General features: G+C 35.5%; 11 protein-coding genes across 11 annotated transcripts; 7 read left to right on the forward strand and 4 right to left on the reverse strand.

Moving 5' to 3' along the window:
- Window positions 1-11: 11 nt before the first annotated feature.
- On the forward strand, window positions 12-491 carry ELE39_000712 (n-acetyltransferase family; the record flags this gene model as incomplete). Its single annotated transcript, XM_067343752.1, has 1 exon — window positions 12-491. The coding sequence occupies one exon, from the start codon at window positions 12-14 to the stop codon at window positions 489-491; it is 480 nt and encodes a 159-aa protein (XP_067202471.1).
- A 238-nt stretch (window positions 492-729) lies between these two features.
- On the forward strand, window positions 730-974 carry ELE39_000713 (uncharacterized protein; the record flags this gene model as incomplete). The annotated part of the gene is made up of 2 exons (XM_067343753.1): window positions 730-770; window positions 818-974. The coding sequence occupies 2 exons, from the start codon at window positions 730-732 to the stop codon at window positions 972-974; spliced, it is 198 nt and encodes a 65-aa protein (XP_067202472.1).
- Window positions 975-1399: 425 nt separating this feature from the next.
- On the reverse strand, window positions 1400-2914 carry ELE39_000714 (ankyrin repeat containing TPR domain-containing; the record flags this gene model as incomplete). The annotated part of the gene is made up of 1 exon (XM_067343754.1): window positions 1400-2914. One exon carries the CDS (start codon window positions 2912-2914, stop codon window positions 1400-1402), a length of 1515 nt encoding a protein of 504 aa, XP_067202473.1.
- A 268-nt stretch (window positions 2915-3182) lies between these two features.
- On the forward strand, window positions 3183-4105 carry ELE39_000715 (S-adenosylmethionine-dependent methyltransferase; the record flags this gene model as incomplete). The annotated part of the gene is made up of 2 exons (XM_067343755.1): window positions 3183-3218; window positions 3275-4105. 2 exons carry the CDS (start codon window positions 3183-3185, stop codon window positions 4103-4105), a joined length of 867 nt encoding a protein of 288 aa, XP_067202474.1.
- Window positions 4106-4735: 630 nt separating this feature from the next.
- Window positions 4736-5959, forward strand: ELE39_000717 (methionine aminopeptidase; the record flags this gene model as incomplete). Its single annotated transcript, XM_067343757.1, has 1 exon — window positions 4736-5959. One exon carries the CDS (start codon window positions 4736-4738, stop codon window positions 5957-5959), a length of 1224 nt encoding a protein of 407 aa, XP_067202476.1.
- A 295-nt stretch (window positions 5960-6254) lies between these two features.
- On the forward strand, window positions 6255-7322 carry ELE39_000718 (RNA polymerase II B3 subunit; the record flags this gene model as incomplete). The annotated part of the gene is made up of 1 exon (XM_067343758.1): window positions 6255-7322. The coding sequence occupies one exon, from the start codon at window positions 6255-6257 to the stop codon at window positions 7320-7322; it is 1068 nt and encodes a 355-aa protein (XP_067202477.1).
- Window positions 7323-7534: 212 nt separating this feature from the next.
- Window positions 7535-9811, reverse strand: ELE39_000719 (uncharacterized protein; the record flags this gene model as incomplete). Its single annotated transcript, XM_067343759.1, has 1 exon — window positions 7535-9811. One exon carries the CDS (start codon window positions 9809-9811, stop codon window positions 7535-7537), a length of 2277 nt encoding a protein of 758 aa, XP_067202478.1.
- An 886-nt stretch (window positions 9812-10697) lies between these two features.
- ELE39_000720 (Ro ribonucleo-binding 1) lies at window positions 10698-12779 on the reverse strand (the record flags this gene model as incomplete). Its single annotated transcript, XM_067343760.1, has 1 exon — window positions 10698-12779. One exon carries the CDS (start codon window positions 12777-12779, stop codon window positions 10698-10700), a length of 2082 nt encoding a protein of 693 aa, XP_067202479.1.
- Window positions 12780-13264: 485 nt separating this feature from the next.
- On the forward strand, window positions 13265-15850 carry ELE39_000721 (centromere kinetochore; the record flags this gene model as incomplete). Its single annotated transcript, XM_067343761.1, has 1 exon — window positions 13265-15850. The coding sequence occupies one exon, from the start codon at window positions 13265-13267 to the stop codon at window positions 15848-15850; it is 2586 nt and encodes an 861-aa protein (XP_067202480.1).
- A 185-nt stretch (window positions 15851-16035) lies between these two features.
- ELE39_000722 (AAA superfamily ATpase) lies at window positions 16036-17922 on the forward strand (the record flags this gene model as incomplete). Its single annotated transcript, XM_067343762.1, has 1 exon — window positions 16036-17922. One exon carries the CDS (start codon window positions 16036-16038, stop codon window positions 17920-17922), a length of 1887 nt encoding a protein of 628 aa, XP_067202481.1.
- A 91-nt stretch (window positions 17923-18013) lies between these two features.
- On the reverse strand, window positions 18014-19207 carry ELE39_000723 (yyaF YCHF TRANSFAC OBG family small GTpase plus RNA binding domain TGS; the record flags this gene model as incomplete). The annotated part of the gene is made up of 1 exon (XM_067343763.1): window positions 18014-19207. The coding sequence occupies one exon, from the start codon at window positions 19205-19207 to the stop codon at window positions 18014-18016; it is 1194 nt and encodes a 397-aa protein (XP_067202482.1).
- Between the last annotated feature and the right edge of the window lie 105 nt (window positions 19208-19312).

Here is a 19312-nt window from a genome sequence, read left to right on the forward strand (position 1 = left end):
TTGCCTTTAACATGCCACATGAAACAGCTCTGGTTTATCGCCCTATGAAGCTATCAGATATTTTCAAGATTAATAAAGTAAACTTGGACAGTTTTACGGAGACATATAACGTGAATTATTATGGAGATTATCTCTCAACTTGGCCCGAACTTTGCTTCGTATGCGAAGCACCAGACCATTCAATAGCAGGGTATCTTGTTTCCAAAGTTGAGGGAGAAGGCGAACAGTGGCATGGCCATGTAACAGCCCTTTCTGTCTCACAACAGTATAGAAATTCAGGCATTGCAACGAGACTAATGAGGTTCTTAGAAGATATCAGCACACATTTGAATTGCCACTTTATTGACTTGTTTGTGAGACCTTCTAATGAAAAAGCTGTAAAGTTTTACAAACAACTTGGATATTACGTACATCAGACTATTCCCTCCTACTATACTGACGAGGATGGGTATGATATGAGAAAACTTGTTTTAATTAAAAATTCAGGGTGAAGGAAATGTTGCGCTAATAATACCAAGAAATTATATTAAAGTGTGTGCCTTTTATTGAATAAATGAGAAATGGTACATTTTGGTGGTTCAGTTAATATTTTTCGTTGCTAATGTGTTTCTTCTTGATGTGCATTTTTCTTAATGGTGTGAGATCAAGACATGACGCATTCGTTTGAAATTAAAGCAATAGTAACCAATAATCTGCAGAAATTAAAAATAAACGAATAGTAATTGGAAAATGGAATCATCAAGTATATATGAAATAATTGACAAGTTGGAGTAAGTGAGGAGTTAGATTAATTACTTTATAATAACATTATGCCTAGAAACAATGACACATATTGGGGTTATGATGATTTATTTGATAATTCAAAAGTTCCTCGCCCTGAAAGAATTACAAACAAATCAAAACTTTGTGCAGTTATTTATTTAGATCCAGAAAAGAATTCTGTAAGTTCAATAACAAATGAAATTAGGTCATAAGTCACTTTCATTATAGAGAATTGTAGCTAAATCCTCGGTTTTGTTTCAAAAAATTCAAGCAAATGAAAAGAGAATAAACAGTATGTTGGAAAACATTGGAACAGACATTAGGCATTTTCATATGCTTGCAAAGCAAAGGCAGTTCACAAATAAACCTCAAGGCAGGAAGCAGTTATTTTACACGCCCGGAAAACAATATTCTACACCCGATTTGTGGCTTACAAAGTCAAATAGTATTTATAATTCGTACTCTTCAAATGCTAAGGAGATTGTTGAAAATACTTTAGATTACTATCCTAATATAGGTCGTGAGTGGTATATTAAAAGATGGAATAATATAAAATCGATAAAGTTCCAAAAAGGAAATTAAGGTATATTAAAGCTATTAGAAATAAGCTTGTATTATTAAGTCCATTTTCGTTAAATTAATATTGATTCTGTCTGTGTTTTTTCATTATTTGAGAAAATGCATCCAAATATTCCTGCTTTAGTGAGCTATTTGAGTTTTCATTCGTAATTGCATCCCATATGTAGCACGCTTGATTTGCGACGTCACCCATCATATGATAAACTTGAGAGCATCTGTAATATCCTTTACTCCATTTGGGATTTATGTAAATGCATGATGTAGCATCAAATAAAGCTTTAGAAGAGTCTCCTATCTTAATATGAGAAAGACATCTGTTGGAAAGTATGCTTGATTTGAGAGCGATTGCTTTTTCTGATAATTTACTCTTTTTAATCTTTAAATGATTGAGGGCATTTGAATACGTTACGATTGATTTATCAAATTTACCTTCTTTAAAAAGTGAATTTGCCTCTGTTTTAAGTCGTTCGGCCTCGCCTTCATCATAATTACTTGCGTCCTCTAGATCTTGTTCAATTATTATCTCAGGTGAAACTTCAAAATCAGAGGATTTTTTTTCATCACTTGATAGAGAGTATTCATTTGACTCAATAGATTCAATAGACTCAGTTTGAATAGATGGTCCTCGTTCAATTTGCTGAACATTATCAATTTTTATACTATCTAATGCATGACTTTTCAAAATTTCCATTATTTCCTCAGAACAACGGTTGCTTACTGCATACGAATAAATAGAATTCCCTTTGACAATTTGGTTTGAAACATCGCATGACTGTAACTTCATGTATTCAATAATTAGTGACAATAACTCAACATCGTTCTTCTCAACTGCACCAAAAATTGGTGTATACCCTTCAGAATCCATAGCTTGACCCAAATGCGCTCCAGATTTCAAAAGTAATTCGGTAAGTTCAGTATTCCCAATTCCAACGGTTATCATAAGAGGAGAAGGTATTAATCTATTTAATGGGGCTTTATTTGGGTTAGCCTTATGATTTAAAAGGTAACTAATTAGTTCTTTATTGTTTGTCATACATGCCCACTGAAGAGGAGTTCCAAATTCATCACTACATGTGTTAACAAATGAGTCTATTTCAGATAGATTCTTGCTTTCTAGATTAGAAATAATCAGTTTTACTAAGTTTAGGTCTGCGGCTTGGCACGCGTAGTGTAGTACATTACATCCACTTGAATTTTTTCTTGTAATTTCTACTCCACTTTCTAACAATGTCGTGACCGATTCAATATCCTGAGCCCTCACTGAGAGAAAAAGTGGGTTTTCATTGCTGTTGTCAAGGCTATTAACTATTCCTGGAGCAAGCTTAATAATAGCCTTTAAAGTATCATTTCTCTTTGCAGAACAGACAAAATGACAAACATTTCTTCCATTTCCATCCTTGTAGCCCAATAAATGTTCTTCAATATCCATTTTTTCTTTAGAACTCCCGACCAGAGTAGCAATATATTTGATTGCCTCTACTGTCGTTCCATTTGTAACCGTACTAAATAGACGTGTAATGTTACCATATGCATCTCCTAAGTTAGAATTCTCTTTCGATTTAACGTAACTCATTTACATATATTAAATTAATTAAAAACCTTTATAATAAAATAAATTTGGTGAATGAAGCAAGGTTTCTTCTTAATATTTAATTTACAATCTTTGTCAGAATTTACTATAAGTTTTTTTTCCATTTGTGCGCCTTTTTTTCGGTAAGAATGTAAATAAGTATTGACAGGGATACAATAAAAAAACTTATTGGTAAATCACCATTATTCAAGAGAGATAAACTTATATTAAAATTTACTCCTTATTATAGGGTTGCTCTAGTAATAGGATAATGACTCGACCTGAAACTCAGGCTCCACCAGAATTGGTAAGTTTAATAGTGAGTTATTTCAAGAAATTAGTTAACGGGACAACTTTTTTTAGTATTATAATGAGTCGGAGGCTATAAAGTATTCAAAGAGTAGCCGAATTATAGATATTCAAACAAAGTTAACAGAGAGAGCAATTGAGCTACTTTTGCTACCTCAACATCCCTGTATGATACTCGATATTGGGTGCGGAACTGGAATAAGCGGTTCAGTTTTGGAAGATCACAGCCATATTTGGGTCGGAATAGATATTAGCATAGGTATGCTAAATGTACTCGATATATATGATGATGACTCAGAGTCAACTGGCGACGCTTTACTTGCTGATATGGGAGAGCTTTTACGATTCAGACCTGGTGTTTTTGATGGAGCAATAAGTATATCTGTTTTACAATGGCTTTGTAACGCTGACAGAAAATCACATGAGCCTTATAAGAGGCTTTTGGTTTTTTTCAAATGGCTTTTTAATTCATTAAATAGAGGTTCAAGAGCAGTATTCCAGTTTTACCCGGATTCCCCTTCTCAAGTAGAAATGATCACGTCTGCTGCTTTAAAGTCAGGATTTGGAGGAGGACTAGTAGTTGACTTCCCTAACTCTTCAAAAGCAAAAAAGTACTATCTATGCTTATGGGCCGGGTTCTACTCTTCAGTACCTCAGACTCTCCCGCAAGGCCTTACAGACGAAAATGATGAAGAAGTAACCTCAGCAAGCAATTTGGGAAGATCAGGGTGCAAGTTAAAAACAAGGAAAAGAAGCAATAAAAGAGAACATAGGGTGAAGTCAAAGGAGTGGATTTTAGAAAAGAAGAATATTCAAAGACTTAAGGGCTTTGAAGTCCGCCCAGACTCCAAATATACAGGAAGGAAAAGAAAGAGTGGGTTTTAACTTTTTTAGAATATATATATATTGGATCACATTAAGAATGGTTCAAAAAATAGCCTCTTTGATATAAAATATCGTTAGAATAATTAGATTTGCCTATGACTATATATATTAGTAAAAAAGCTATTCTGCCATATCTTCATCTTTTTGGAAATCGGCTTTAGTTTCTTCTTTTGATTCTTCAGCTCTACTTATATACAATACGTTGTTGCACCTAATAAATACTTTTCCCAACGTTCCTTTCTTGGTACCGTCAATCCATTCTTCACAATCATTTAAAAGAAAGTTCATATAGTCATCAAATGAAACCAATGTACCCTTATATCTCATATTTCCCCATTTTAAACGAACTATCGCAACCTTATTTAAAAGGCTAGAAAGAAATGGCTTGGGATTCACAGCAACAAGCTAAAACAAATTTAATTAAATTCAAAAGTAAGTAAGGTTTGTGATAAACTAGATCAAACTTACCCCAGACATTGGAAGAGATTCAATGGTTGTGGGTTTGGTTATTTTTAACTTTAATGACTAATTTGTAAAGGCTAAATATGGCGCGCGTGTCGTGAGATCTTAAGATTAAAAAAAATTCAAGCTATTATAAAAACTTCATACGCTAGTCAGCGTCTGTTAAAAATGGCAGATATTACGGAAGAGGTGGGCGAGAATAAGATTGTTTTATGCGAAGGTTGTGGCTCCAATACAAAATCAAAACTATTATGTCCTCAATGCAAGAAGTTGGGACTAAAAACATCTTTTTTTTGTTCCCAGGTCTGTTTTAAAGAAAACTGGGCCATCCATAAGCTAAAGCATCAATTAGGAAGGAATAATAAAGAATTTACAAAAGTTTCTCTTGATTTGGTCAAAAACAATGTAATTCTCGATGATCCTAGAACATGGGTTAATTGCCCACATATTTCAAAATTTATAGGCTTTAATGGTTTTACTGGACCTTTAAGACCCTATCCAATAAGCAGTAGACGAAAAGTTCCAAGCCATATCTTGAGACCGGATTATGCGGATGACAAGGAGGGAAGACCATTTTCTGAATTAAGAAGAAAAAAGAATTCTGTTATTGTTGCAGCAACCGCTGAAGAAATTGACCTTCTTAGGGAATGTTGTAAAATAGGAAGAGAGGCTCTGGATATTGCTGCCTCTATGATAAGACCTGGAGTGACAACTGATACTATTGATGAGGCTGTTCATAATTTCATAATTTCTAAAAATTCCTATCCTTCTCCGCTGAATTACTGGGAGTTCCCAAAGTCGTGTTGTACCTCTGTTAACGAGGTAATATGTCATGGGATTCCTGATTTCAGGCCATTGGAGGAGGGGGATATTGTAAACGTTGACATTTCTGTATATTATAAAGGAGTACATTCTGATTTAAATGAAACCTTCCCGGTTGGAAAGGTTGACGAGAATTCAATGAAATTAATGAAAGTGGCATATCAATGCTTAGAGGAAAGCATCAAGATTTGCAAGCCTGGGACAATGTACAGAGAAATAGGCAACTTAATTCAGTCAATTTGCGATAAGCAAGGGTTTTCTGTTGTAAAAACTTACTGTGGGCATGGTGTTGGAGCTCTATTTCACTGTGCTCCTAATGTACCTCACTATAAAAATAACAAGGCTGTCGGAACGATGAAACCAGGTCATGTATTTACGATTGAGCCAATGATTAATGCAGGTAGATTTGAAGATATAACTTGGCCAGATGATTGGACATCAACTACATTGGATGGAAGCAGATCTGCTCAATTTGAGCATACTTTGTTGATTACAGAGACTGGAGTTGAAGTTCTAACTAAAAGGTTGGAAAGTTCTCCTAAGTTTGAAATTTTATCTGAAATAAAGTAGATAATTAGTCTCTAATTTTTTAATTATTTACTTTTTTGAGTAGTACTGATTTCATAACCTATTTTATTTTTTTTTATAATTGCAACAATCTATTAATTCGTGTGTAATTAAAAAGTTTTGCCGGTAAGTAAAGGTACCGGCAAAATTTATTCCAAATTTTTTGTCAAAATAAATCTTGGCAGGAACTAAAATAAAATAAGATTACTGAATAGATTCTGACTAAAGTTCAAATTGAGCTGGCATTGGGAGATTAAATACCTTTTTATTCAAATCCGTTTTTGATTACTGCTCTGGGATGATGCTGGGGAAGGGAATGAGATCTCCCAAAGCGGAGATTACAGAATTAACTCCAAATTCAATAAGGTTTACCCTTTCTAATACAGATTTAAGTATGGCGAATACTTTAAGAAGAATAATTTTGGCAGAAATTCCAACTCTTGCTATTGATCTTGTTACGATGATAGACAACACATCTGTTTTACACGATGAATTTATTGTTCATAGAATGGGGTTAATTCCTTTAGACAGCACAAATATTCGTGATTTTAACTTCAAGGATAGATGTGAATGCCAAGAACGTTGCAATAAGTGCTCTGTTGAGTATTTGTTAGATGTAACATGTGAGGGTGGTACTACAAGGAATGTAACTCATTATGATATACTGCCGGTCGCGGCTTCAGCTTCAGTTCCAATGCCTGTACCAAAAAAGGATGAATCCGGTGATGGTATGAATAATGGTATTCTAATAGCTAAGCTTGGCCCGGGACAGAGAATTGCAATGAGAATGACAGCTTGTAAGGGTATAGGAAAATTTCACGCAAAGTGGATCCCAGTTTCAGTGGCTACATTCACAAATGAGGCGGATGTGAGAATAAATTATTCGCTTTCTACTAATCTAAGTTTGAAACAACGCAAGGAAATTATTAATTGTTGCCCTAAAGATGTTTTTGCTCTGGGAGGCAATACTTCAAAGAACGAATATGCTTTGAACAAAAACTCCGCCTATTCTACGAAAACAAAGACAGAGGAACTTCCTGATCTAGAAGTTGTAAGTTCAAAGTCATGTATTTTTTGTAATGAATGCGTGAACTTAACTAAGAATTATGGTTACATTAATCCTGCCTTGATCAGAGTTGATACTAAGCCTGATAAATTTCATTTCTTGGTGGAATCGACGGGAGCTCTGCCTGTTGAAAGTATTGTAGAACTTGCTTTTGAAATTTTACAAGAAAAATTAAATACTTTAAGTAGAGGAATTGCTCGCTCGGAAACGGCACAAAGTGGATTGGATACTCATGATTCTGGAGGAGTAAATATTACTGCGGATGAGAGAGCAATGGATTTAGTACTAGACTTATCTTAGTTTCAAATCAAGCTTTCAAAAAAAGGTTCAAGTTTGATGATAGAACTTTATTAATATATTTATTTGTAGACTATGGTGCTAAAATTACGATAATTTTAAAAAATTATTTGTTGAAAAAAAAAATCAAAAAGCAATAACTTGTCTAAATAAAAGGCGATCTTCGTCCTATTTTTCCAATAGGAAAATAATAAATCATTAGCAATATTAATTTTCTAGTCTTTTAACTCAAGGATTTGGGATTTTGGGATGTGACGAATCCAATCAAACAGTAGTGCACCAATAGAATCGAGTTTGTTGTTGTTCATAAAGTGAATAAACTGTTGCCTTATATTGGCTAAAGATTCTGCGTCAACCCAAGATTCACAAGTTTGTATTAGCGTTAGCACATCTGTAAAGTGTCTAGTGATCAAATCATCAGAGAGTATTTCCGAAAGTATATTGTGAATGCACCAGCTGTCACTCGGTTTCCCGACCCCCTTGAACCAAGCGGTGATGAGAGGAAATGGGGAAATTCCTGGAGATATTGGGTCAATGTAGCAGTTGTTAACTCCAATCTTAGAGCATGCATTAGATAGGCTGTCAGAAAAACATGAAGAAAATGCGTTGTCCTTGAATTCAGAATCTTGGCCAAGTTCGCCTATGAAGTTTGAAGTCTGAGTATTTAAAGCACTAGACCCTGCTCTCAACAGACTGTTGTGAGGACTCTCTCCATTTAAGTGTCTTTCGTTCTCAATAAACGAAAGGAAATCAAGTGAGCCAGAAGAGGATGTAGATGACGAATACCTTGTTGAGGGGTTTGGAGTATTGTTTTCGGAATGCTTTATGCTTAAGTCAGCGTCAGAGTTTTTCTGGCCTCGTAATGATTTAGATGAGAGGGAGAGAATAGACTTATATCTGTTAGTAAAAAGAGAATCCCTCTGCTTTGAAATCTGTATCCAAACACATGTAAAATAAGTCCCAAGCCATTCGGCTACATCTTGTTGGAGCGAAAAAGAAAATCTAGTTACAAACTTCGTATCTATTTCAAGACTCTTTTTGTAAAGTAAATAAAGAGTTAATGTTCTCAAAGGAAAGAACCGGATCTTTATATCTACATTCAAATGGCTGATAGTAATTTGGTCAAGTGAAGTGCCATTGTTAAGTGAAGGCTGTAAAATTCTTAAACTTTCTGAGTTTCTAAATATTGACTGATTTTCCACTAGTACCTTTTGTAGTTCCTCTTTATTTTTTTCCACAAACTGATCTATTCTGCATGTCACAAGCAATCCAGTTTTATTGGGTCCACCTGATATTATTGGGCAAAACGCTTTGATACCATCGGAAGACAAGTCAAATGTAGCTTCTCCAAGAAAAGTCTTTTCAAAATAAAACTTAGCTCTAGCTGCAAAACAATTAAAAAAGCCGGTACAACGAGTTTTTGGGTATGCAAAAATACCCAATGATGTTACGCTAGTGATGGAAGCATCAGGGCTTGGGGGAAGTGTTTCCATTGCAAAATTTACAGTTGTTGCAGACCCCTCGTTATCTTGGTCTGCGTAAAGCTCAAGTTCGATAGGAAATCCACTCATCTCCCCTGTAATTATATGTGGAGAGCTCTGCGCAAATTGATTGATTGTTTTACGTTCACTAATATACCAAAGAGTTGGTTGCCAAACATGTGAAATTGCATCAAATACACTGCTTTCTTCCGTGACTCCTTTAAGGAAATCCTCAACTTTGGAAATTTCAGGTGCCCATTGAGCTCCAAGAGACTCGCAAATTGTATTTACAATTCTTATGCTATAAATTTCACTTTTGTGCTTGAACATCTCTCTAATTACCCTTCCTCCTTCAAGTGAAATCACTACATCCCTCATCTGATGATATTGCACCAATTCAAGAAGAAGTTTAAACCCATTCTGGAGCTTTAATGATAGGTTTAATACTTTTTGTCTTATTTTCATACTAACTATTGAGGATTCACATCCAAACCAATCAAAGCAACTCAATTTCCTCGCTAGCATTGACCAAAATATGTCAACATCAAATTCTTCGCCTTCTTGTTCTTTGCTATCTAATCCGACCATAGGAAGAAATCCCATGTAATCTAGGGTAATTAGTACAATTTCTAAGTTTTCTGGTGTGAGTTTCCTAAATATACCGTTGCTATTATGGCCATAATCCTGAAAGATAATTTTTGCAGTTTCAAAAGTCATTTGAACCTCTGAGTTGCCCTCTAAAGTAGAGCTTCTTTCACCCAATACTCTAAAGTAGTTAAATCTTTTACCCACTTCCTCGGAAACATGAAAGGTTTGATTTTTCCCTTTATCCTCGTTATATACACAAATTTCCCACCCAAAACTTTTTTTTGGTTCATCATCTATGCAAACTTTTTTCCCCCCATTTTCGTCTTTTGAATGTTTTTCTGGGCCCATTTCCATACTCGATCTCTTGAGATTCAACTCAAGGTCAAATGGGTCATCTAAAGTAAAAGCTTCATTTTTTTCCATTATAATAATTTTCAAGTGTTATTTATAAATCAAATAGATATTTACGTGAAATTAATAATTCTATAGCTTTAATTTGATATAGTACAACAAAGGTTGTCTGTATGGGAATTAAAGGAACGTATAAACTTTAACCTCTGATTTTTTAGCGTTAAATTTGATTATTCATCATTCAAAACCAAGTTGATATTAAAGTAGTAAATTCATCTAAATACTTGTTTTTAATAAGAAAATATTAGAAAGCAGTTCCCCACTTAACTTTTGCTTGTTTTCCCTTTGTTTGCTAGATAAGCTATTTGAAAAGCAATGATTAGTTATATATATCAAAATAATAAGCAAATTGGAAAATTCCCGCTCAAAAAATAACAAGCTACACGTATTTGAAAAAATAATTAAAAAAAAAGAACATAGTGGTTTTACCCCCACAGCAAGAACGACCTCAGTTGAATAATGGTGGAGCAGGGTTGAGTGATTAGATAACACCTTAAACAAAAAACACGGTGCATACCGAATATGAACTCCCAAAAAATAAAGTTGAAAGAAATACTAGACCAAAAGTTACAAATGAAAACTGTAACATAATTATAAACACATACAGGGTAGTATATGCCAATTTCTGGTTTTCTAAACTGATAGATGTTGAACAAATGTTCAAATTCTAAATTATTAAAAAATTCCAATTTTAGATTATATAATAAAAAAATTAAACCTAATCTCGAGCACAAATATATCGTTGCTTGAAAAATACTCATATATCGAGGGTAGTTCAGGAATAAATTCTTATCAATATTCATTCGGTTTATAGAAAATATAATCCCAATAGGCTTTGAAAGAATTAGCCTGATATCTTTCAAAGAAATATAGGCGGTGTCAAAGGATGCTAAAAATCCTAGTCGTCAAGGAAGGAGGAGTAGTATCTTTCAGTGTTGTAAAGGCTACAAAAAACTTGGTTGCCACCGAACCAGCGGTTGTTAAGTGCAGGTACAGCAATCTGTGCCATGGAGGGTGATTCAAATACGACGAAAATGCGTACTCTATCTGAAGGCTTAGAAATATTGTTTGACACATGGATACGAACGTCGTAAACTTTTCCATACTTGCTGCACTCAATTTTAACCTCCTCTTTAAGTTCATCATCAATTTCATCAGGGCCAACCATATTTGTAAGCAGAATAATGTTTGAGTTGTTAGTAGATCCTGAAATTGCACTGGGGATTTGGTATGGCGTCGGCCCATTGCTTAATGGATATCCAGGTGGTTGTTGGTATATTGGGAGTGGTGGTGGAGCCACATTAGGCATCTGCATCATTGAAGGTAATACCATTTGATGAGGAATACCCATTGAAGGTATTTGAGAGGGTATTACATTCTGCATAGGATTAATCATAGGTATTTGGCCTACTGTAGCTCCCGAAACTCCTGATTGAGTTCCTCCGCCCCCACCACCTACTTGTGGTTTAAGCGCAGTTGCGACATTTACTTTGAGTTGTTTTCCACCGACCTCAAAGCCATTCATAGTTTCGATTGCGAGTTTTGCTTGATCTGCAGTACCAAATTCAATAAAGCCATAGCCACGATGGGTACCTGGCTTTTCTATTGAGGGGATTAATTGGCAACTAAGAATTACACCAAAAGCCTTGAAAATATGCCTCAGATCGTCAGTTGTAAAAGAGTAAGGAACAGAGCCAATATAAATTCTGTTTTGTGAGTGGGTTGCAATTCCTGTTCCATGAGTGGTTTCTGATTGAATTTGATGATTTGGATGGGTAATCTGATTGTTATTAAAAACAGCAATATTTGGATTAACGACATTTCCTGAGCCCCCTCCTCCTATGCCTCCGCTTCCGGATTGATTACCATTACTAGATGCTGCATTAGTAGGTCTACCTACCCTAATTGGTCTTCCTTTTAGTACAAACCTGTTCATTGTGGCTAAAGCCATTTCAGCTGACTCCTGCGATGTGTACTCAATGAAACAGAAGCCTTTGGAGCGGTTTCCCTCTCTGGGCATGTCAATGTTCACTATTGGCCCGAATGAGCCAAAGACCTGCTTGAGGTCCGCCTCGTTCAGTGAATAATCAAGCGAACCTACATAAATACGAGATATCTGGCTATTCTGTCTAGGCCCCGCTCCCGTTGTTGCTCCTGAGCCCATTGTAGAGTTCGTTCCAATACAATTTCCGGATCCTATGTTAGAGTGTCCAGGACCCATACCCAGACTCGAATTAGAATTAGTTACAACTCCATTATTTCCAGTTAAAGTACCAGACACTCCTGAGAAATGACCATGAGGATTTCCTGGTATTGGAGCTAAGTTCGGGGAGTTGCAGCTATTGTTGTTCTGAGCGTCCCATCCCGAACTTGTTCTCTTCCTGCGTTTCTTATGGCTTGAGTCAATTGTACCTGAATTATGAGGCGAAAAGGAACCGCTGATTTTGCTAAACTCCTCGACGCTCTGACCCTCTTCCAGACTAGGACTCCTAGACCTTCTTCTAGGGATCCTAGGAATACCCTTTATTCCCTGCTTGTCCGATTTTCCTGGAACATAATTATCGGTAACAGTCTCAGTTTCGCCAGGCTCCTCCCCCTCTTCAGAAGCAGCTTCTCCTCCTGTCAATAGACCCTCCTCGGTGCGAGATCCGATACTCAGATCCTTAACCTTACCGTTTATTAATTTCTTATCATTTTCATAACTACTTTCATCATCTTCAGATACATCCCCAGTAGGATGACCACTTGAGTTAGGATCCGGTACTGAAAGCTCTGTAACATTGGCAGATACACAGCCTTCTTCCCCAGTTTCGGTTGGGCCCGATTTTTCGAGACTTGCGAGGTCCTTTGACTCGACTTCCTTATCCGAGAAAGTGCTAAGACTACGACCTTCCTCCTCCTCCTCAACCTCTTTGTTATACCCAACCTCTTCTTCACTAACCTTCACAACTTCAAGCTCAGAAGCTCCTTCATCAATCATTAGATTAATGTAGTTTCCTATTCGAAAATCCTTATTTTTTTCAATTTAAGGACGAATTGGTGTTGCTTGTGCTTTTATTACTAAATTATAACTTTTGGTGTAGACAAAGCCAATTTGGCGCTGAAAACTCCCCGCAATGCCTCCTCGTTTTTTACATCACGAGGTGCAACTTACCGCCCAATTTAACCCAAATATTAGCCAGTATCTCAATGTAAAGAAACTCCTCACCAACGCCCCTCAAGGACTTTTTTTCATTCCCAGGTGAGGGATTGATTGTTATCATAAATTAAGGACTGACCGGCACTGCATTGCCAATTTAATAAAAAATTGACCTTAACTAATACCTTTTACCACTGGGTCTTCGATACCGAACTAAGACTGAAGTTGTAACCTTTTACTTTCAATATTGAGGATAATAAAAACTGGTGCCAATAAAAATTACGTGATATTTGAATAACATGAGGGTAATGGAATAAAAGGGCATAATGGACGATCTACTTTCCAGCATTAAACTGAAGATGCTAACTGAGGCACAATCTGAAAACTCAGTTACTAGCTTCCCAGAAAACATAAGGAAGCTTTTGGGGGTGGTTGAGGAGGAGCTCAGAACTGTTAGAGAGTCAGTACTAGAAAGTATTGATATTTCCAACATAAATTATGTCAAATCAAAGAAAGAATTGGACTCGCTTCAGACCGAGACAGTAGCATTGAGGAAGACAATTGTGTCCATTGAAACTAAGGTCGACGAAGATTTAGGTTCTTCTAAAGGAGTTACTGAAATGGAAGAGATATCTAGCATCAAGAGAGAGCTTGAGATTCTTAAAAAAGCTAGTATCTTTTTCGAAACAATAGCGCAGCTTCACTCCATTTTTGCTGAATTTGATAATTACTTAGTTGAATACGAATTTGATTTGGCAGCCGATGCACTAAGTAATGCTAATCAAAAGCTAAGTGAAATTGATTTTGACAGCTGCAACATTATCCAAATTGGCTCTGAAAATATCACAGAAAACAGAACTAAACAACAAATTGAAGGAGAGAAAGACGTTTTTGAAGAAGTGAAAATAGAATATCTCCATAGAAGAGGAAGGCTTGTGAGTATCGTTGAACTACTATTTAGATATGTTTTCCATTTTGAGCGTAATGAAATAAGAATAAGGCTGAGCCTACCAAGAAGCGTGCTTATGGAAGTATCCGATTTTAGTCTTGGGTTCGATTCTGAAGAGCCTTGTTCAGATGATGGGGATGAGGTAAGAGTCTCCCTTCAGGACGTCTGGTACTCTCTTATATCTGTTGGTGTTGTGAATGAGCATGTGGCATATCTTTCAAAACTTTGTATTGACAATATTCTTGATCCACTGGTCTCCAAATCAAGCAAACTCTCTACAGAGAAAAATTGCGAGTATAAACTGCTACCATTCGAAACCAGATCCCACAATGAATGCAAATGGGAATATAAAGTTGTATCTAGCAAGTCAGGTGATAAAAATAAGGAGTCTGATGTGAAGGAAGGCACTAATTTCCGACTTTCAGTTTATGAGCATGCAATTCCCGTTTTAATCTCGATTCTTAAATTCTTATCTGATGATTGTTTTACAGGAAATATTCAAGTGATTTCCTTGTTTGGCAAATACACTTGGAACTGGATTTCATCTAGGTTATTGCATGGTGTTTCTACAACACCCTCCGCGAAAGATTGCCAAATTTTGAGAGAATTTGAAGTTCAAGCCAGATCACTTCAAATTATTCCAGCAGGAGAAGACACTATTTCAAATTATGTTAACCAACTGGAGACAAGTAGATATGAAGAGAGGAAAATTCACGCTTTGAGTTTTGCTAGAGAGATTATAATGCGTGATGACCCCTCTATAATTTTGGTTGATGATTCCACAGAAATTGGTTCTCTTACAAACCTCCTCCAACAATGTGGTGTACAAAAGTCAAAGGCAGACAAATGCAACGACCTTTCAAATTTAATTAACCTTATTGGTGAAGGAGACCTTATCGGTAATGTGGAAATTGATTCATTTTCTTCAATACAATATGAAAATGAAAGCTTCCTCCAACTCAAAATTTGCGGAGTTAGTTCCTGTGCACATTCTTTGATTCAAAAGATACATCAAATTCTCGACGAAGCTCTTTTGGATGCACAAAAACACTGTCTAAGCTCTGCAAAGCAAGGCTACTTCCTTGTGAGGGAGTTAATAATGCTATTTATATTACTTAGACCAACCATTCACAAGGAAAGACTAAGCAGCGATCCTCTTTTTACTGCTACGTTTTATACAGACTGCACATATTTAATTCACCACTTAATATTAATTCCATTCACATATGGTAGCAAATTTCCACCTCCAATTCCAAATATTGGTTCTTTTGTTGATCTCCTATTAACTCTCAGAAAACTTCAAGAAACTGCGATTTCCAGTCTTTTAACCAAAGAGTCTTCATCAATACGTGAGTTGCTAGAAAAAAAAGCACTTTCAATGGAATCAATGAAGAATATGTCTTTGGATCAAACATTTATAGAAGTTGAGACTATAATTGTTGACATAATTCAACGTCTTAAAAGAGTTTCTTCAATGTTTTCTTCTACTCTTCCTATCAATATTTATCTCGAAAGCTTCGGGATTCTTATTGACGAGACGATAAGAATTACTCTTAACCAAGTTTTAAAGCTTGCAACCTCAGAAGATGTACAGGATGTTTCTCCAGACGATGCATCTGCCTTAGTTCTTCTTTTAAATAACTTGGCATCACAAATACAAAGGCTTTTTGAATGCCACATATTTAAAGTTAATAATAAGGACGGATCAGCATCTAATTTTGGAGTGCACAACTCTAGACTTATATATAACGACCCACCTTCCCTTGTTGGGTATCTTAAACATTGGGACTCTCTCACCGTACTCAGAGATACTCTTGATGCAGATATTGCTAGTATAGTACAGCAAAAACATAAATTAAAAACGCTTTTCCAAGATGATGAAATAAGGGGAATATTAAATTTGAACCCATTCCTCTCATCCAACGTTGATGAAGTTTACTACATTATTATTTCTTCCAAATGAATCACAGTATATAAATATTTCAGTAGCGTCACTTCACTATTATATTAACATTTTTTCTTACCATCGCGTTTTATTTGTTGCATGTTTGATGAAGGGCTCTAGAACTACACATGTGCTTGGCGCCTTATGTCCAACGGTAACTTTTTTTTTTGTTAGGTGTTAGGTTGATCTTTTAAAAATACCAAATGACTATTTTTAAATCATTACTGAGTTCAAATGCACTGAGTATTTTCAGAGGGTACATCAAAGGTATTTTAGCAGATAATTATGAAGGCTTTAGTCCACGATCATCAAACTTTTGCATATATAAACAAGTAGCAGATTCGCTTTCCAATAGCATTAAGGACCTAGTCCTGCATATTCTTAGCGAAGAATTGGAAAAAAATACAGAAAAAAAGTTGGTAAGCACCATTGAACTTAATCTAGTTGATCTTATTACTGACAATTACCTATATTTAAATGCTCCAATATTACCATATGAAAGTTTATTAAACAATGAATTTGAAAAAATTATGAATAGCAGTAAAAGTAAATCCAACAACTTCATAATTATTGAACTCCCAAGGAACTTTAGGTTGAATTCTTTGTCTTCAAGGGATTTAACTAGTAATCAAGTAGAGGAAGAAGATAATCTAGACTCAGATGGTGAGTTACACAAAGTAACGCATTTTGGAGTTTTCAATACAACCACAAGTGATCCTTCTAATAAGCTTGAGGAATCAATTTACAGGGTAATGAAAAGATTTATTGAGCGCATTATGATGCAGGAAAACTATAACATTCACTTAATAATGCTTTCACCTTATTTCAAACCACCCCAACTTCTGTTAGGAAAAGGAATGTTCGAAATCTACCTTTCTATTGAATGGAAAGCTAGCAAATCTAATTTAGCTCAATTAATTAATGATGTTTTTGAGGGTGCTGAGGTTGATAGCGATGTAGTTGAGATGTTAATTGCCTCCGTTTCTCATCAAGACAGTGCATTTTCTAAATTGATTGAATTATGCTTTGAACTTAAACATTTTCTTGCTAATAAATATATTGGGAGGAGGATATTTAAAGGAGAAAATATAGATTTAAATCTTATTATGAAATTTAGAAATGATGATGTACAAGAGTTCTTGCAAGGATATAATTCAAAATTATTAAGTTCGTATTATTCTTCTTCTATTGACTCTTTGATTGCAACCAAAATCTCAATAGAAAATGATTTTGTAGGACTAAACGAACTTAGAAGATCTATTAAAAAATCTATAACTGCTTTAGAACAGTTTAATGAGCACTCTGAAGCTTCAGAAAACGAAATTGATACTTGTGAGTATCCAATATCCTGGTTTTTATGGGGAAGCTCAGGCAGTGGGAAAAGTACCCTTATCAGAAGTATGGTATCTATTAGTCCAAAAGTAAAGGTGTTATTTTGTAATGTCATTGATCTAATAAGCCCCCTTCACGGAATTACAACACGTAATCTTAGACGCATATTTAAAAATGCAATCGACTCTAGGCCATGCATATTAGTGTTTGATGATATTGAAACTTTGGGAGCTTTCTCAAAAAAGGAGGATTTATCTGAAGGTGAAGTTAGATCTAAAATTAATAAAGAACTGGCATCTACTTTGTTATACCTTCTGGATTCAGTTGTATCAATTGATCAAGATGGAGATTTGGAAAACAATATATCACAATTAATAGATATGAACATACAATTGTATTCAGGAGAGACAATTGATCATATCAACCCTAAAGTATCAAGAAAAGTGGCAGGAATAATGATCATTATGACAAGCAGAGCTAATATGAGTAGTTTCCCACCTGAACTTTTATTTAAAGTTCAGAGACATTCTTTTCTACAATTACCATCAACAAAAGAACTCCTAGAAAGTATAGATAGAAAAGATGATGAAATATCAACCACTGCACAAGAAATTGCCGATGAGATTCAGAATCTGCATGGAGACCGGCTAATTAATGTTAGTGAATTCAAAATCCTTGTTCAAAACAAGCTTTATGAAAAATATGCAAGCAGGGAAGTAAATTCAAGTACTTCCGAAAAAGATCCTCAGCATAAATAGTCTGCTTAGGGAAATAGAGAATACTTTGGAATTGGATGAAGTAATTATAAAACTTATCAATGTTTGTATATTATTCTATATCATATTTGTTCTACTTTTTCCCAGAATTAGTAACATTGAATTTAAAGAAGATTATATCTCCGTCTTCAACAACGTAATCCTTGCCTTTTTGTAAGTATTTTCCTGCAGCTTTAATTGCAGCTTCGCTTCCCAGCTCCATTAGGTCAGTAAATTTGTAAACTTCCGCACAAATAAATCCTCTTTCAAAGTCAGTGTGGATAATACCTGCAGCCTGCGGAGCTTTTGTTCCATTCCTGATGGTCCAACACTTAACCTCATCCTCACCTGCTGTGAAATAATGTAATAAGTTTAGTGCAGAGTAACCAGTATTGATGATTTTGTCAATCATGCTCTTAGAGGCACTTTTTTCCTTGATGTATGAAATTCTTTCTTCTTCAGTGTGGAGCTCAGCCAAAGCCGCTTCAAATTCAGCGCTGTAAGGTATTATTACTCCGTCAATATGCTCTTTAACCCACTCAGCAATCTTAGGAAGGAATTTATTCTTCTGACGGATATAATCCTTTTCAGAAAGATTTACTAGATAAACAACAGGCTTTGCAGTCAAAAACTGGTGTTCATTGAGCAATTCAATCTCAGAGGATTTCCAGTCGTACTTACTACTAATCCAGTTGCCAGCCTCAAGATAAGCATGGACATCCTTGAGAATTTGTAAAGCAGCAACCTGCTCCTTCTTTGTCCTGTCTGTCCCATTTTTTGTTAACCTGTTTAACTCTGCAACTAACTTGTCAACTCTCTCCAAATCCTTCATTCTCAGCTCATTGCTGATTGTTTCTAAATCCTTAACAGGGTTAACCTCCCCCTCTGTATGCACAATTTCATCGCTCTCAAATGCTCTAACTACATGATAAATCCCATCTACTGCCTGGATATTGGAAAGAAAAGCATTTCCAAGACCCTCACCTTTATGAGCTCCCGGTACTAACCCTGCAATATCGAAGATTGTCAAAGTTGCAGGAACTTCACTTTTTGGATTGAAGTGCCTACAAAGTGCTTTAAAACGATCGTCTGGGACGTTCATCCTAGCCTCATGGGGTTCTATTGTACAAAATGGAAAATTCTCTGCTGGAACAGCCTGCTTACAAAGTAGGTTGAAAGTTGTTGATTTTCCCACATTAGGTAAGCCTACTAATCCCATCTTGAGATTTCCTCTGGGTCTACCCAAAAGCACTTTAACTTCTTTTTGTTCATTTTTCTTTGGTGGCATTGTTCAATAGATGTTTCTTACTTAGCTTAATTAAATGTAACTATTATATAATAACTGTAGGTTCTATTACCTTAATTCATTTACTCCAAGCAACATTTGCCAAAA

Source organism: Cryptosporidium sp. chipmunk genotype I, assembly GCF_004936735.1.
Source record: "Cryptosporidium sp. chipmunk genotype I strain 37763 chromosome Unknown contig_14, whole genome shotgun sequence".
Lineage (NCBI taxonomy): Eukaryota > Apicomplexa > Conoidasida > Eucoccidiorida > Cryptosporidiidae > Cryptosporidium > Cryptosporidium sp. chipmunk genotype I.